The sequence below is a fragment of the Neodiprion virginianus genome, chromosome 2 (genome assembly GCF_021901495.1).
Source record: "Neodiprion virginianus isolate iyNeoVirg1 chromosome 2, iyNeoVirg1.1, whole genome shotgun sequence".
In the NCBI taxonomy this organism is placed as follows: Eukaryota; Metazoa; Arthropoda; class Insecta; order Hymenoptera; family Diprionidae; genus Neodiprion; species Neodiprion virginianus.
Window position 1 is genome coordinate 24,280,090 of NC_060878.1, and position 17,274 is coordinate 24,297,363.

Below are 17,274 nucleotides of genomic sequence, written 5' to 3' on the forward strand. Positions count from 1 at the left end.
AGAAAACGCCATCCCACATCAGCTCAAAGCCTAAAAATTTTGATATCCGATATAAGATTTCGCAGAATTATATTTTCAGATTTTTAATTGTGGCGATTAATTTGTGCATTCTGAAACACATTTGTGGATACTTCCATTCGATTTGAAAAGCGCGAAAAAAACTGAGTGTCTTCGAGAGTTCAGATAATAATAACGACATATAAATGATCGCCACGTGTAAACCAAATCTGAGAGGTCCAGGGTTAAATCCGGGTCGAATCGATACAGAAATTTCACATTCCGAAGAAACCGCGATTTTCAGTGTTGTGAATTTCTTTAGCCTACCTTCTGTACACTAAATATAGGAAAATGAGTGTTTTTGTTGTTTCAGTTCAATTATGTTTTCGACTCGTTTCATCGTTTGTTAGTGAAGTTATGAAAGCAATCACGATAATTCCGTAATATCTTACAAATTCAGCTATTCTTTTATTTTGAAAAGTATTTTAGATTGTATGCAAAGAATCATTTTTGTTGAATGTGAGTTATATCAGAAGTATATGACGAAAAGAAATGCCAACAATATTTGCGACTTCTCCGAGGACTGCAGATTTCTTGATCATCAAATGAAAAAACTCATTTTTCGTGTATTACTATTTTCTTCTTGCATTTTAATTCTTAGAAATAATTTTCTGAAATACGGTAGAAATTCGAACTCGTGTACATTGAGTTGTAACCGTAAGAGATGACAAAATTTTCCATTTATATGAAAACTTGAAACTGACGTCCTTCGATTTAAGCAACAGTCCCCACCATATCGCACTACCCCGTAACATCAATATAACAACTATCTTGAAATTGTATTTTTTGTAATCCCAAATTATTTTTTTCAGAGTTTTTCAACGACCTAAATGGATTCCGGAAATTTCTGGATGATATTGATTTTCATTTACCATTGCTTTTGCGTTACGAGCATTTACCGCAAATCAACATAACTGCACGTACCAAAGCGTTGAAGTCATACTATCTCAACGATCCGAATGCTGATATACGATTGGTAAGTGTGTTTCTTAAACTCATAACAGTACATTGAGTGGATCGGATAGATCGTTTCCAACGGGTCTGAAATGTAAAGCATGAGCCGAATCCGAGTGTACGCAACACTAAACGCATTACACGACTACGAGTATGAAGTTGGCAGTACGGGCCGAAGACGATGTATTACAAATGCATAAGTTTAGTGTAAATGGGCACGATCCAAGGCAAGCGCTGTAATTACACGAATCCACAGACCTGGGAATAGGGCCGGAATCGACACTAGCGCATCAATAGCCTCACTGGCGCTAAAAAATCACGTGATTCACTGTGTATGTCATTGGTTAAAGTGATAGAACCACGTGACTAATAGTACATATAGTAACAAGGGGATGAAGTCGAATTTTATTCCTGTGCTACATATAGCACTTGATTTCCGACTTAACTACGGACACATTATTGACTTGAAAAGAGAGACTCGATATATTTTCTGCAATATTGAGTGTACAATTGAGAACGTAGATTAATAATGTAAAAATTTTGTCTGAAAAATATATATAATCAGTATATGGTTGTGGGTCGGCGGGAGCTAGGATGAGGGAGCGGGTACAGATCTACAGGCCATGATGAGAGTGTAGGGGGCGAATCCCCACAGAAAGGCTTGGGGGGAGCAGAGTTACCCTCACGTAGGAAAAAAAATATATATCTGATATATTACTAAATAGAGTGGATGTGCCATTGAATATTGCATAACCATGAAATATTAAAATCTATTCTCATAGAAAAACCCTTGTGTCATCGAATTTCAAGGAATATAATCAATTTCAACTTTATTTATTGAAATGTAACGAATTTGTTGAGTACCTACTTCTAAAATTTTGGATTAAAAATCATAATAATTCTTCTATTTATGCGTGAATGTGATCATTGCATCAGTTTGAATGCTAGAATACTATTGAAAGTTCATAATAATACATATGTCTATTTTTGCCATCTTCTCGAATTTTCACATCCTCGCCGTTAAAAGGGAATATTATGCTAGATTCATCCGCATGTCACGTCAAAAAGTTAACATTACGGTTGGATCGCGAATGAGTCTACTTCTGATAGGCTATCATCCGCGTGACCTTTTAGTATAATTTTGGATATTGCAGCGCTAGTTTCGATTTTTGGAGCTTGTAATCGGCACAAGCTGCCGTGTGCTGGTAGCATAGGAGTCGATCATTCAGTTAGTATAGAGATCAGTGATTGTAACGCTTCTATGGTGTGACCATTACACTTATTGTCCCCATACCCCTCTTTTAGCTCTTGGGTAACTGGACACAACTTATAGGCGACGCCATGTTTACCTACCCTGCTTGGGCCTCGGTACAGCAACATGTGATCCACGCAAAAAATCCCCTATATTTCTGCTCTTTTGACTACCGGGGCACCGTCAGCTACAGCTACATGTTCAGCGGCGGTAACGAAGATGATTGGGGCGTGGCACATGCTGATGAGCTTCTATATCTCCTTCCTGGACAGCCGGAAATGTTTGGACCACCAGGTTACGAATTCAGCGATACTGATTGGCACATGGTAGACACGATGGTGCAATTATGGACATCTTTCGCGACCAAAGGGTAAGGTTTCCACATGGTGTCCAGTATTGCAGAAACAAATTTATATGTAACGTCAAAGAAATATTTTAGCAATATTTTAACTTTCTGCTGACAGTGGAAATGTTAAAGACAGTTTTCAGGAATATTGCAAAGGTATGTTCTTGTACTTTCGATAAAAATATAGCTGTTGAGTTCTATGCAACATTGCATAATGTTGTCTGAATGAAACTAAATGTATGAAATCTTGCAAACTTACGTCACTGTGAAGTTTTAAAAATCATTTCAAACCTTGATAAATTGATTTGTTGCAATGTTACCCTGCTGCTATATTTTTACAATATTCCATGGCGTGTTAATCATATAAAAATCTACAATTATAGATCATATGTATAATAAGGCAGACTAGATATACTAGTTTTGCTTATTTTTAGATTCAATTGTCGTTATCGTAGTTACGTATTATTGAAGGTTCTGGCCACAAATGGTACAAAGATGCTTCGACTGATGCGAACACTGATTTTTGATTCATAAAGTACCTTAAAAATTAGATATTTCTGTCAAAAATTTTCTCAACGTCGGATTTCAATAATGAATTGTGTAATTGAATAGATCAAAAGTCATATTAATAAATACAGAACCTTATAAAAGTGGCTTCAAATGGTGCACCCAATTTATTTTAAACGATATTCAATGATATGACATGCTTCCAGAGTTCCAGAACTGAATACGGGCAACACAATTTGGAAGCCATACTCACCGTCCGAAGATAATTACCTTCAGATTGGGAATGGACCTGATGCTAGTATTGAAGTGAAAAGTGGTTTTCACGTGGAGCGAATGAAGTTTTGGAAAAAGCTCTCTGCCACCACATAATTGATTTTCTTACTGTTGAATATATTCAATAGAAGTAAATACGAATAATACCGCGAAAAGAAAAGTTAGATATAAGTAGGTTGGCGCCTCTGCCGCCACCCAACCCTACTACTTACCTTTTTTTTTCGTCGAACAAGTATAGTAATAAGCAAGCATTGTATTGTATCACATAAGGTCTGTTATTCAATAAATATACTAGTTATCGAATAATCGAACATTGATTAGCCCGACTAAACAATATTTACAAACTTCTGTTGAATGATTCGTAACATTAACAATGCAATGTTAGTATGTTGTGTGATACCTTACACTCGGATATACAGAGTTCCATCGTATCCGTTGATTTAACATACTGTTAATTTCTCGGGCATGTTATGATAGTTGGTAAGATTCAGAGCTAGTTCACATAATTCATCTCCATCAGTAATGTGCCAATTTCCAGGTCAAGGTCATGTAGTACTCCAACCTTCCTCAACCGAGTAAACCCACCCTTTTTTTTCCTGTAATAAATAAACAAATGAACGGAAAGGGTTGGTCGTGCACCCAGCTGATTGTGAATTTCATTTATAAAATTATCGTAATTTCTAGTTCTCGTCTATCAACCTCAATATTGTATGAAAACAGTCTCACGATGGCTTATTTTACTCTTCATTCGTTCCAAAATTGCGCAAAGTATCTCAGCTATGCACTTTTTGGCCCCTGACATACGGGAAATATGGAAATAGTAACAAGTATGAAAAAACCACATATTATTTTGACGATTTTCGGGATATCAGTAACTTTCCTGAATTTCGCTATAGAAAAGATCAATGAATCGTCGAAATTTGAACCCTTTCCATTGGTTTGTATATTTAATACAGGAAGAAAAAGGGTGAGTTTTCCCGGTCGGTTAGGGTGGAAATACTACATATCCTTAATAAACCATACGCGTTGATTCAAAATTGCTGCAGATAGCAACGCAGATAGCTAGTTAAATGGGGCATTTTGAAGCTTGGCGCCAGTTGGCCGGGGACGCTGCGGGGAGCTTCAGCACAAAAATTTTCTGCTGTTACCGGCTCAATTAATATCGTAATCGACATTACCGAGTCAGTAAATGTAGGCCACTGCCATTGCCTCCAAGCTTTCGACGCCCTTTCACTGGCTCGAAAAGAGTACACATGGGAGTCTATTAGGGTAGTCCTTATTGAGGGGGTTGACGATTTTTTTCCGGGTCGCCCTCCAAATCAACTTCAAATACTTTAAAAACAATTCCCTAATTTTTTCAGTTTTTCATCTCAACCCGTGCCTGTAAGAGGTTGGATTTCCCCATTTTAAATATGAGTGTTTCGGACACGTTCTTAGTATATATTTTATAGTAAGAGTGATAATATTCAAAAAAATCTGTAACTGCGAAGTTTCATTGGGCATTAGTGCTATTATGCGAGAAAAAATTCATATTATCATACCATACAATCTCGACAAGTTGCACACCCTCAAAATTCGACTTTTTTCCATTTACAGGAAGTGCAATTTGTCTCGATTACCTGGTATGATGGTGTGAATTTTTTCTCAGATAGTAGCACTAATGCCCACTAAAACCTCGCAATTATAGATTTTTTTGTATGTTCTTACTCTTGCAGTAAGATATATGTACTGAGAATGTGTCCAAAATACGTGTATTTTAAATGAGAAATTGCTCCCTCTTACAGGCACGGGTTAGAGTTGAGATAATAATTTGAAAAAAATTGGGAATTATTTTTGAATTATTTCAAGTTGACTTGGCAGGCGGTTCGGAAAAATTCATTCCACCTTGATAAGGACCACCCTAGTGTCTATCTTTAGCAAGCTTACCCCGGGTACCGTTGGCCGCGAAGCAGATTCCGGATCTACGGGATGGCCTTTGGGCCTGTGTACCCTGACCATGAGCCGATCTCCTTCCCCTTACCCTGGTGCCCCTGGCCGTGAGGCAGACTCTGGGGCCACCTACCCCTCTGCCCCGCTACCCCGTTCGCGAAGCGAACTCTGTGACTTGGACGTTTGGGGTTACACACTCCTCCACCCCGGCTCTCGTTCTTTCTTCATCCCTTCTCTTTGCGTCGGCTGCTCGTGTCACTGATCTTACCCAGCCGTCAGTGTTTATCCTAAGGTTTACGTGCGCTTGAAAAATATAAATCTGCTCACTCTCTCTCTCTCTCTTTTTTAATGTAACACTATAGGCATACTTAGATGTACGAGAATGCGGGCGGATGGGTGAGGAAACAGAACCCAATGGCGGATTGCGTACAAAAATTAAATGTCATCCTTACAAGTTTGTTCAGTCAACGCAGGTGCAAATACATACATGGTTATTACATACTTATAACGAATAAATGATAATTACAATGTTCTTATTACTACATAAGATATGTTAGCAAAGTTTTCTTTTTTACTTATCAGTCTTATAATCAGCGACATTACAATTCTTAGAGGTACAACATTGAAGACAACTTATAGGATAAATGTGATTCAAATTGGTGGTGTTATTTTTGCGTTTTGCGACATGGACTATTCGGTGGTTGAATAATTCTGCAATACGATCGTTTCTGTTGAGGTCCGGAGTAAATATACTGAGAAACTCCCGCAGAGAAAAACCAGCAGCCATAAAGTGCATAAACATAATACAAAATTGTCCACATACATCAGAATTGAGGCTTTGAAGCAGTCTGTCGTTCCAGTCGCATCGTCTGTAATTTCTTCGTAAAGTCCGCGCGAGCAGCTGCTGACGCGTCTTTATAACCTCTGTTTTCACCAGATTCTCGCTTTGCTCGAACTTGCCCCAAAACGAGTTTAGACATCATTTAGAAACTGATCGCATGCCGGGATTCTTGGCAATACGGTCGCGATCTAGCCGTATACCCTCGACCCGCTCGTACTCATCAAGGTAGCGTATTTGAGCCGGCTTGTCCTCGCATTCAGCAGGCCAGCTGCTTGCCTCTTGCTTAATCTTGAGGAAGGTGTCGATGTAGCCGGCGAAATGCCCACCTTGACGAGTAGTCCGGTCAAACGATGTCACCGTATACGACAAGACCAGATTTCGCGTATGCTCTTGATCTTGTATCCCATTTCCACGGCTTTTTTCAATTCGAACGACACCCACGTGCCCTCATTCTCGCGCAGCCTCGTCATCATGTCTACAATCGTCCTGATTCAAACTCTGACAACATGAGTGGCACAAGGCAAACATGAATTCGTCATGCATGCGCACCGGCAAAACAGGGTGATAAAGATTGCGAGGCGGTAAAACTCTGCACTTGATGAGCCCCTCAACTCGCGTGATGTCGCAACCGCTCGACCCTGACTAGAGCTTACACTCCTCTCCAATGTAGACCGTCGGGTGGCCAACCGGGAACCTTCCATTCATCAACTAGATCTAGCGAATCTCACCATCTCGGAATGGTCGTGCATAGCGCCACTGCGGTTCAGGACTCTCTCGGCGTGAACCTTGGCTACAAGGAGGGCGCGAGGTAAACACAGCCCGTCACTGTTGACAATCTGCACGACGGATTTTTCAAGTACCCTCGCGTGCGTAATCGGCTTCGGCTTTCCGCGACCCTCCAGTACTCCAACACTGTGTACCGTGAAGACGCTGTCAACGTAATACTCTGATACGCCCTAGGCTACGCTGAAAACTAACTTCCAGAGGTCACTGTGCCGCGAGTCCCCCACCGGCCGGAACGATAACCACGCAGGACCATGATTAAAACTCTCCGCGCTAAACGTGAAGCCTATGTAATCGCTACTCCGGCACGTTGCTACAGCATACGCATGCGGGTCTCTGAACACGTTCTCTAGCCACTCCACTGGATTAACACCCGATTCAGGGGCCGCGATTTTCGTTCGCAACTCACGCTCTGTCACCGCGAATTTACGAATAAATCTCGCTGATTCACCGATAACCGTGAAACGGTTACCCAGTGACGCAGCCCCGTCCTCAGATGCCTGACTTGACTCCGTCTCGCTCGCAGCTTCACTCTCCCGCTCCGATTCTCTGCCCGCGTTTCTAGAGTCAGCACCCTCTGTCTCGCCATCGTCAGCGTCGTCGTCGAATTCAAATGTCACGTCGGAAGCTGTCTGTGTCTCGTCATCGTCATCGGCATCGTCATTGTCATCGTCGGACTCGAATGCCAAATCGGAATCATAAGTCGGAGCCCTCCAGACCCTACCCCTGCCGATCTGTACGCCCGAGGTACTGGCGCCCTCGTTTACGCGAAACGGACCAGCAGTTTGCATAAGGTCCCCTGTTGTACATATAAAACAAAAATAAGACTAAATCCCATGGTAAAGCGACGACAATCCGTAAGTATAGTCGAATTTCACGTTTTCACTAGAAACGCACACCCTAGAGTACCCACGTGATCAGTTCCCCTAAAAAATATACTCGTCCATTGCTGGCGGTGTATAACTCATTTGTGTGAATATCCCACTCTTGGGCGTCTGCTGCCACGAGAATATTACCGCCTCATCCATCGGCGATATCGAATAATCGTCTTCTTCTTCAGTCTACCACTGGCACATGAGCAACGATCGGATCTAATTACCCACCCCCACCCAAGAAGAAATTGCCCGTGAGTTCATATCAGAATACCTGATCTGCAGTTTTATTTTCAAACTTTTCCTATATACCTTGAATTTCCAACACTCCTGACGGACTTGGACGTGACAACACTAAGGTCGACGCCTGTGATGAATCGATTTCTGCAACGGACACAATAACCTTCAGTACACGCGTGAAAGAAGATTTATAAAACTCTTGGAAGACCGCTCAGGCATAACGTATTCACGCACGGGTACTTCATGGTATACGGCATATCGAAAAGCCAAATCATCTGGACTTACCGTCACGACCTCCGACAGAAATTGGCTCCTCGGCGGTCCCATTGTCCACCATCGCCTCATCCTCCCCTGTATGTTCCGCAAGCGCCAACTCCTCACAAGCAGCACAGCCCTCGGGAAGAGCTGCCACGTTCTCCCTGGTGTCGTCCATCATGAATTCTAACGAAAGGAAATTTTTATATACCACTCGCGCACAACGTATTTATACACGGCAACTCCCTGCTACGACATAACGAACAGGCAATCATCTGGACTTACCGTCACGTGCCGCATAAATCGGATCCTCGGCGGGCCTCCCTAGTGCTACTCTTTGCGACCCAATCACCTCATCGGTAACGTCGACGACTTCGTAAAGAGCCGCCTCATTCTCCGCGGAGTCCTTCAGCATCGCGCGGAATTCTAACAGTTGGAAAACTAGTAGTAGAGATACAAAAGTTCTGGGACATACAATAGCGGCGGACCGGCAGAGTAGCCCCGATTCCTACCTTACCGACAGTCGGCATGTTACCACCGCGATGGCAAACATTACCCCCAATAATGTTACCGGCTAAAACGTTAACATAGATGGCGCCATCAGTATTTTTGCCCTATTTTACCGACAGACAATTTGACAATAAAATTTTTGGCTTAGTCGGATGAGCAGCCATTTTGATTTTTTCACCGTCAGATGAGCAGACATTTCAAATTTGTTATTGTTAGATGGCAGACATTTTACCCACGAAATTATTATCTCTGATCTTACCGACAGTTGGTGTTACTGGGTGTTGCTGCAGGTTTGTCGTATGTGGCGCCCCACCACATTATCGATCAATCGATATTCCACCGATCGACTCTGCGTGATGTTTCCAATGCTCGCCGCAAGATGGCAACTTTTTTTTTCATCATGTAGTTGGGTAAACGTTTCAAAAAATAACGGTTGGATGCTTCGAATAGATGTTTTTTATTTATCAGTTACATTCTGTTTTCGGCTTATGCATAATACTGAAAATAGATCATCTTATTTTAAGTTGAACAAATAACCTTACACATTTTTCTTCATTCAAACAATAATAATAATAATTAAACATCTTACCCCAAAATTGACTTATACTAATTACTTAACCGTGCCACTAATCTGACTGTACTCGACAATACGATCGTGCAAGATCATACAATAGGCTGCAGTGTTTGCGGGAAATTTCACGCTTGCTTCAAATTCCAATCGAATATCCACCGGTCCTCTTTTCGAACCGTTCATAGTTTTCCACTACGAGTCAAAAATTTTCCCAGAGTTTTTATCAATATGGTGATGGGGAATGCAGAAAAGTTAGAACAAATCGGAAAACTTTGTTAGCATACTAATCAAATATGATAATCATCGCTGATTTAAATTAGCATTCATAGTAGCGTAAGAGGATCGGTTTAGCACTATATATATATATGGGTACGTCCGATACTTTTCGACCGCAGCCTGCGGGCTTTAGTCAGCGATTCGGCTGCTGTTTTTTTTCAAGAAATTAGGTTATAAAAAAAGACGATTCTCCAAATTTGAGCTTAATATAAGAAAATCCGATGGCTATAGAAATTTTTGAAGTGTTTAGTAATTCAATTTTTTACTTATTTTCACGATTTTTTTATGGCAGCTCTATGAGACTTAAAGACTCGAATCAAACGGCATTCTCCTTCTCTGACCTTGCATTTTGAGGGAAAAAATAGTTTTTTACTCCAAAGCAAAACTCAGTTTACTTAGGACCCTTTTCGTGAACTACTATTTTAGCAACATTTCGCATAACTTTGAAACGATGCCAAGTCAAGAATTTTCCAAGTAGACGGCTCAAATTTTTCGTCTAGGTATACTTTATCACTACCTACACGAACTATTATTAATTACCACGTTCCTTTTTATATACGGCCTCGCAAACCCAACTGATTTCTGAAAAATCGCTGTTTTCAGATAGCTGTAACTTTTTTCTATCAACTCGAAATCGCTTGAAGATTTCAGGGAATATACTTCGTTCTATCCCCAAACAACGCTGAAAATTTCCAGCTAGGAGTCGAAGTTGTCAACGAGCTGTGAATTTTCAAAATGTTCAAGTTTCCCACATAATATTTCGTATTTCATGGCATTTTTGACTCGTATTGGAAAAATATGGACGGTTTGGAAAGAGGACCGGTGGATATTCGATTGGAATTTGAAGGGAGCGTGAAATTTCCCGCAAACACTGCAGCCTATTGCATGATCTTGCACGATCGTATTGTCGAGTACAGTCCGATTAGTGGCACGGTTAAGCAATTAGTATAAGTCAATTTAGGGGTAAGATGTTTAATTATTATTATTATTGTGTGAATAAAGAAAAATGTGTAAGGTTATTTGTTCAACTTAAAATAAGATGATCTATTTCCATTATTATGTATAAGCCGAAAATAGAATGTAATTACTGATAAATAAAAAATATCTATTCAAAGCATCCAACCGTTTTTTTTTTTGAAACGTTTACACAACCACATAACAAATAAAAAAGTTAGCATCTTGCGGCGAGCATTGCAAACATTATGCAGAATTGATCGATGGAATATCGATTGATCGATAATGCGACCAACCTGTGGCAACACCCAGTAACACCAACTGTCGGTAAGAACAGAGATAATAATTGCGTGGGTAAAATGTCTGCCATTTAACAATAAAAAATTTGAATGAACTGGTCAGAATACGTAAACAAAGTATTTTTTAATACATCTTCGCGTTAATTCTGTGTAGAAAAAAATGAAGAAGTTTTATATTCCTGTTTTCACTATGATAAAATAAACTTGCACCTATCATTATTTTTTAGAAAGAGTATGTGCTCAAAGTACAAAACCTCTAATTTTTCAGATTATTCGCATTGGTGCGCCATTATCAAAAAAAATAAAAACCGCATTTTTTACTAGTTTTCCGGAATTGTTCAGTGTCTGGGTATTCTATGGTTGATTTATTTCACTTCCAGGCGCGCTCCTACAAATACACAACAGACCAAAAAAAAGAATTGTTCCAAAAATGTATCGATTGGCCGATACTACTCATGGATATTCCCGATGTAAATTTAGAATCTCAATTCTGTCATCATCCTTTGTAATCATGCGAATGCGCCAATGGATTACGCACTGTTGGATGCTGCTCACACGTGGCGGCCATCATATATTATCTCTCCCACGCTAGGTATCTTTCGAAAATTATAAGACCCGCAGAAATTTTATTGCGTCTTTTTAATATCGAAAAAGTTAATCCAGTAATTAACGATGACAGTGACGAAGATTGAAACTATTTGGTACGCATTTTATAAATAAATGAAATTTTCAAATACATATAGGACTATTTATTTCCAAACTACCACGTAACATTAATACTAGAACGTGAATTTGAGTGACCTCCAGTGTAAATGTGATACATAAATATGAATACTAAAAAAAAATCATTTACCGTTCCTGCTGATTTGATATTGGGTCACATTGAAGGCTAGCTAGCTAGCTACTTCAGGGTGAAATCTCGAGTTTCGTTTTGGAACTATGTGTCTGTACGTGTATTTGTAGAAGCGTGCTCGGAAGTGAAATAAATCGAGCATCGAATACCTAGATACTGAAAAATCCCGGAAAAATATTTAAAAAAGCGGTCTTTATTTTTTTTTGATAATGGCGCACCAATGCGAAAAATCTGAAACAATTAAAAGTTTTGCACTTTGAGCACATACTCTTTTTAAAAAATAATGATGGATGCAAGTCTTTTTTATCATAGCGAAAACAGGAAAAGAAAACTTCTTCATTTTTTTTCTTCTCGAAATTGACGCCAAGATGGGTTAAAAAATACGTTTTTTCACGTATTCTGACCAGTTTCGCGTTTTTGATTTTTTTTAGTACGATAGCTTCAATGAGGTCGAAGAAAAAAAGGAAAAACGCCAAAACCCAATATTTGACAGTCCGCAATAAATAGGAAGATGAGAGGGTTCAATTTCGGTCGAAACGTGTTCCTTTGGATGACGAATCATTTTTGACATTTTTGTGCGGCTAGACCCTTTTTCCATATTGCATTTTTTCTTTTATCTTTTCACCTTACTCTGAAGATCCGGTAATTCAAACTCCACATTGATTAAAACTTACACTGCGCACAAAACAAATAAAAACTTACCGGTTCGCTCGTTGTACCTACTCAGCCATCAGCGCCCGAACAACGACGAAGCGAGTGGCACCCCGCTGGCGAATCACACTCGCGGCTACACTAAGCCACACGTAACCCCGCAATGCACCGGTGCTGTGGAGGTGCGCCAGGGCCTGTGCTCCGCAGACCGCCAGAAGCTGCCGCAATTGCCGAAGCAATTCCGAATGTCTTATGCAGAACAACAGCTCCCGACGGAAAACAGGGGACACACGCACAAGAGTCGCGTTGACCCTCCTAGCCTGGCTAGCTGCCTTCACCACAGCGCGGCAGCGTAACGGAGATTGTTAATCGATTGCATTATTTTTGAAAATATCGTAATAACTGCACTAGCGGGAATCGTTGTTTTCAGCGACACTGCGATTTTCTAACTGAGAAGATCTCCGGGCCCACAACTATTTATAAGTTTAGCAGGTCGTGTTTTGTTTAGGCCACATGCTATTACAATACGTTACCCCGCCGCTTCTTGAGCTAAGTGTACGAAATTTTACTATGGCCCGCTAGCGTAAACATTCCGCGGTGGTAAACAGTGAGACACCCGTAGTCGGGCTGAAAGATAAACCAAAGCTACCCTGACCCAACGTGGAGGCTGTTTGCTACGTCTGACAGAACAGATGTATTAACAGCGAAAATCATGGTTTTCTCATAATTAAACAAAGTTGTACGGCTGACGTCATTTATCCTGTTGAAAAACTTGCGTGCCGTAAAGCCTACTTTGATTATCGGGCGAACGGAATTCGACAAGACTAATGAAATTTAGAGATAAAATAGAAAACGTTCCGTTGGATTCACTCGCAATTCTTACCTCAAATCGTGGAGCTGATTCAGCGGTTGGTGACGGTTAGAAACAAGTGTACTTGAGAATATTTTTAATATTCTTCTCATGAGATGTCTATGTATACTGCCATCGATAAGCTGCGACTGTTTGCACCACCCTCAGAAACGGAAACGAAATATTAATCTAATGCAGACCTACGGAGATAGTAGACTCATCTTACGACATCGAAATGAGATGCCCGATGAGATCCCCTTTTGTATTCCTTCGTCCACTGTGGCATAACAATAAACATACCGTAAGGGTGTACGTCGGAAAAGCGGGGACCAGCCTACTGTCCGACGCAAGGCCCAAACTTTACGAGTATAACACGGCCCATGCTGTATACACCCCGCATTTCTTCTCATCATCTTTCCTCTCTTGCAATGACTACGTATACATACCTCGATAGACTGCAACTGTTTGCACCACCCTCAGAAACGGAAACGAAATATTAATCTAATGCAGACCTACGGAGATTGTAGACTCATCTTGCAAAATCACAATGATACACCCGGTGATGCCTCCTTTATAGTCCCTCGTCGATCACTGAGACATAACATTCAAAATACCGTATAGTTGGGGAGCTGGCTGCCATTTTGGTAAATGATTTGTTCGTCTTTCATATCGATAGGGATGAAAGTTCAGATCAATACAAATCGATTTGGTCCAGTTAATTGAGGTCTTACATCCCTGCGTTTTTGAGTTACAGCGCTTCAAAAATGTTTAAAAAAAGGGTACTAAATCATGTGTTCGTGTCTGCCTCTTGGACTGATGGTCAGAATCGTCCTCAAAACGTTGAAAATCCAGACCAAGACATGCAGGGCCCTGCATTATCACGGGACGTGGTTGTAAAAATGTAAAAAAAAGCTCTACTAAATCATTTGTTCGTCGTTTTAGTTGCGTCCATTCGATTCAATAGGACTACCCGAATACAAAAAAAAGTTGGCAGACATTTTGGTCACTGATTTCGAGGTGTACCATTTTTTTAAGTTCACGCAGAATCAAGGGAAGGTGGGTAGTACGGCTATTTATTGTTGGTATTAACAGTTTTAGTATTATTATATTGTTGAGTGTTTTTTATTGGACCCAATAAAAAAAGAAAACAAAAAGTTCATTACAACGTCAAAAGACGCAAATAAATTTGAGGGTGTATGTCATGGATCGTCCTAGCCAAAAATTGTATACGATCAGACTTTTCGTACTTTGTTACTTAATAAAAATCTGAACAAATTCAACAGCATTCGGCATGCTATAAACAACAATCATCAATAATAATATTACCCAAAAGTTATTAACCAAATTGTTTAAACAAATAATTATTTAACAATTTATTATATATGCATAGGTATATACCTACACATATATCTATGTATAGGTATGCCCCAACTCTCTACGGAGTTATAAGGTTCTCACTTTCTTCTCTCTAAGAAAGAAAGACAAACTATACAGTTCATTTTATACCTGCGGGACGGCAGGTAACAGATTTAGAACCCGAATATTTGAAATATGTTTTTAAAATTGTTCCTATCGATTGCTTGTATGTAACATTAATTATTTTCATTAACATTTTGTAGGCGCAGAATTTTTTACTTGTGGCTTGGCACAAGCATAGAGTTAAAAAAAAAATTTATATTCATATGGTCTGCCTTTGGAAAATCAGGGGTCTGGATGTCTACCTCTGGATTTTCAACGTTTTAAGGACGATTCTGACCATCAGTCCAAGAGGCAGACACGAACAAATGATTTAGCACTTTTTTTTTTTTACATTTTTGAAGAGCTGTCAATTGACCACTCAGCGCTATCATGGTGGCAGACCATTTTTCTGTGGCCCTTCACATTGTTTTTAATCGAACAATTCAGGTCTGCCGAGCGAACATTTCATATACTCGTTTTTAAATCATAAAAAAAACTTAAAAAATGTACTATTACAAAAGTCTGCCTCTGGATTTTGCTCGTTTTCAGGATGATTCTGACCATCAGTCCAAGAGGCAGACACGAACAAATGATTTAGCATACCCTTTTTTTTGGATTTTTTAAGCGCTGTCAATTGACAACGCAGGCCTGTCATGGTGGCAGACGCGGTCCTTAATGTTTCTTATGGTACAAAATTTGATAATAATAATGTCTGCCAGACGAAAAAATCGTATGGAAATTTTGGCACCCAGCTCCCTAGCTAGTAAGGGTGTCCTAGGCGAGGGGCGGCGGGGGAAGGGGAAGGCGCGCCAAAGTCACTCCTAGGCAAGGGGCTGGCGCCAGAGTGGGGTGCGGGGGGGGGGGGGGGGGGGTTTGACGCCCCAAAGTGCCCCTATACTACTCTAAGCGACATGTATTTTTCTTATTGGCCATGAAACAGTTTAAGGGGGTGAAATCACCCTTCAAAGTGAGGCATGTCAAGGGGCGATTTGGCAGTTTCACCCACAAGAACATAATATTATTTAACCAATCCAATTGGAAAAGTTGTCTCATGAAGAGAAATGAAAAATGTATTTCTCTCAAAAAAAAAAAAATTGATTGCAGTCTTTGCAAGATATTTTATAAATCACATTAGATCGTTTACCCATAGGAATCCTTCCTTGTGCTTCACGGAATATCTCACCGTTAATTTATTTAATAAGTGTCAATAATTTTATGTATCTACACTGTTTATCGACTGGAGAAGCTGTCAATGGTCTTCGGTCACCTAATCTGAAGAACCATCTCTCTCCTGTTTGAATTTTATGATACCTGACTAGTGTTTATTCAATGATCTTCTTATACAAGGTAAACTTTCCCTTAATGGTTTATATACATTGTTAGTTGTAATAGATAATTGGAATGTTACTCTCCAATGTACAATAGATAATAATTCTAAATATTATGATATCCATTGATCACATCTTCTTACTGATGAATTCTATGTTCTTGACAGTTAAATAAATAATTGATCATTTTGAGGAGGGCCTCTACGCGGGCCGAAACGTTAACGAAAATTTACGTAACGCACTTACTGACCGCTCACCAATATTCACCACTTCATTATTAACGAAGTCAAGAATTCTAATCCTACAAGATAAAATACGCCGTGGAATACTGTTACAGTTGATCAAATATCACATAATCATAATTCAAATTTGGTAAATTAAGGAAATTAAGGGGCTATACCAGTGTGAACGCTGAAAATTTGGGTGATTTTCGGGAATTTTTTTAAAGAAAAGTACACAATCAAATGTTTCGAAAAATTAAGAATATATTTCGCTATATTTGACCTGTGTTACATCAGGTTTTTATAGAAAAATATTGAGATCCAAGCGACTTATGCGCTGCCTTCAAAGGCGCCAAAAAAAAAAAGTTCCTCCACTGCTGATATGATTCCGGCCGATTGAATAGCTGGAACCGAAAAAGAAAAAAATGTCGTTAAACTGGAAGGTATTTTCTGTACAATGACCTAAGATGTTCTAAAAGTATCAAAACCTAACAAAATGGCGTAATTATGAAATAAGCCTGTTTTCTTGCCTATAAAATGGTCGTGTTTTTCAATGCCAAATCATCAATTTTCATCCAATGAAAAATATATTCGGTCATTGAAGAGTAAATATATTGAAAAGTACTCAGTTCAAATTTCAAGTCAATCGTTTAATTTCTCTTTGAGTTACAATGTCAGCAAATTTGAAAAATCTCATTACGAGAAAAACGCATTTAAAGATTTAACTATCGATTTTTGCAATATAAAATGATATTTACCACAAAAACTGCTAATCAACTATACCTGGCCCATACAATGGACCCTCCTCTTCCGCTTCATTATGTACCGTTTACGATGCCGAAAGATTCAGGTAACAACACGTCAAGGCAGATGGGGTCATTTTATACCTACGGCTGCCATTAGGGAAGTATTACTGACAAGGCCTTGAAATTTTTATAGGATATTCTTGAAAGTACAGACAGTCGAAAAGGCAAAAAAAATCGATTTTTTGAAA

General features: G+C 39.7%; 2 protein-coding genes across 3 annotated transcripts in view; one reads left to right on the top strand and one right to left on the bottom strand.

Moving 5' to 3' along the window:
* Positions 1 to 3,686, top strand: part of LOC124297689 (juvenile hormone esterase-like) — a 30,925-nt gene extending 27,239 nt beyond the window's left edge. For both annotated transcript variants that reach the window (XM_046748967.1, XM_046748968.1), the window contains 3 exons: positions 870 to 1,033; positions 2,317 to 2,633; positions 3,323 to 3,686. In XM_046748967.1, coding sequence (XP_046604923.1) covers positions 870 to 1,033; positions 2,317 to 2,633; positions 3,323 to 3,485 — 644 coding nt within the window. In that variant the 3' untranslated portion in view covers positions 3,486 to 3,686. The remainder of the gene's footprint in view (positions 1 to 869; positions 1,034 to 2,316; positions 2,634 to 3,322) is intronic.
* A 2,229-nt stretch (positions 3,687 to 5,915) lies between these two features.
* LOC124297788 (uncharacterized) lies at positions 5,916 to 8,839 on the bottom strand. The gene is made up of 6 exons (XM_046749101.1): positions 8,827 to 8,839; positions 8,595 to 8,735; positions 8,340 to 8,495; positions 8,127 to 8,198; positions 7,856 to 8,033; positions 5,916 to 7,741 (listed from the first exon to the last, which is right to left on the bottom strand). Exons 1-5 carry the CDS (start codon positions 8,837 to 8,839, stop codon positions 7,999 to 8,001), a joined length of 417 nt encoding a protein of 138 aa, XP_046605057.1. The 3' UTR covers positions 5,916 to 7,741; positions 7,856 to 7,998.
* Between the last annotated feature and the right edge of the window lie 8,435 nt (positions 8,840 to 17,274).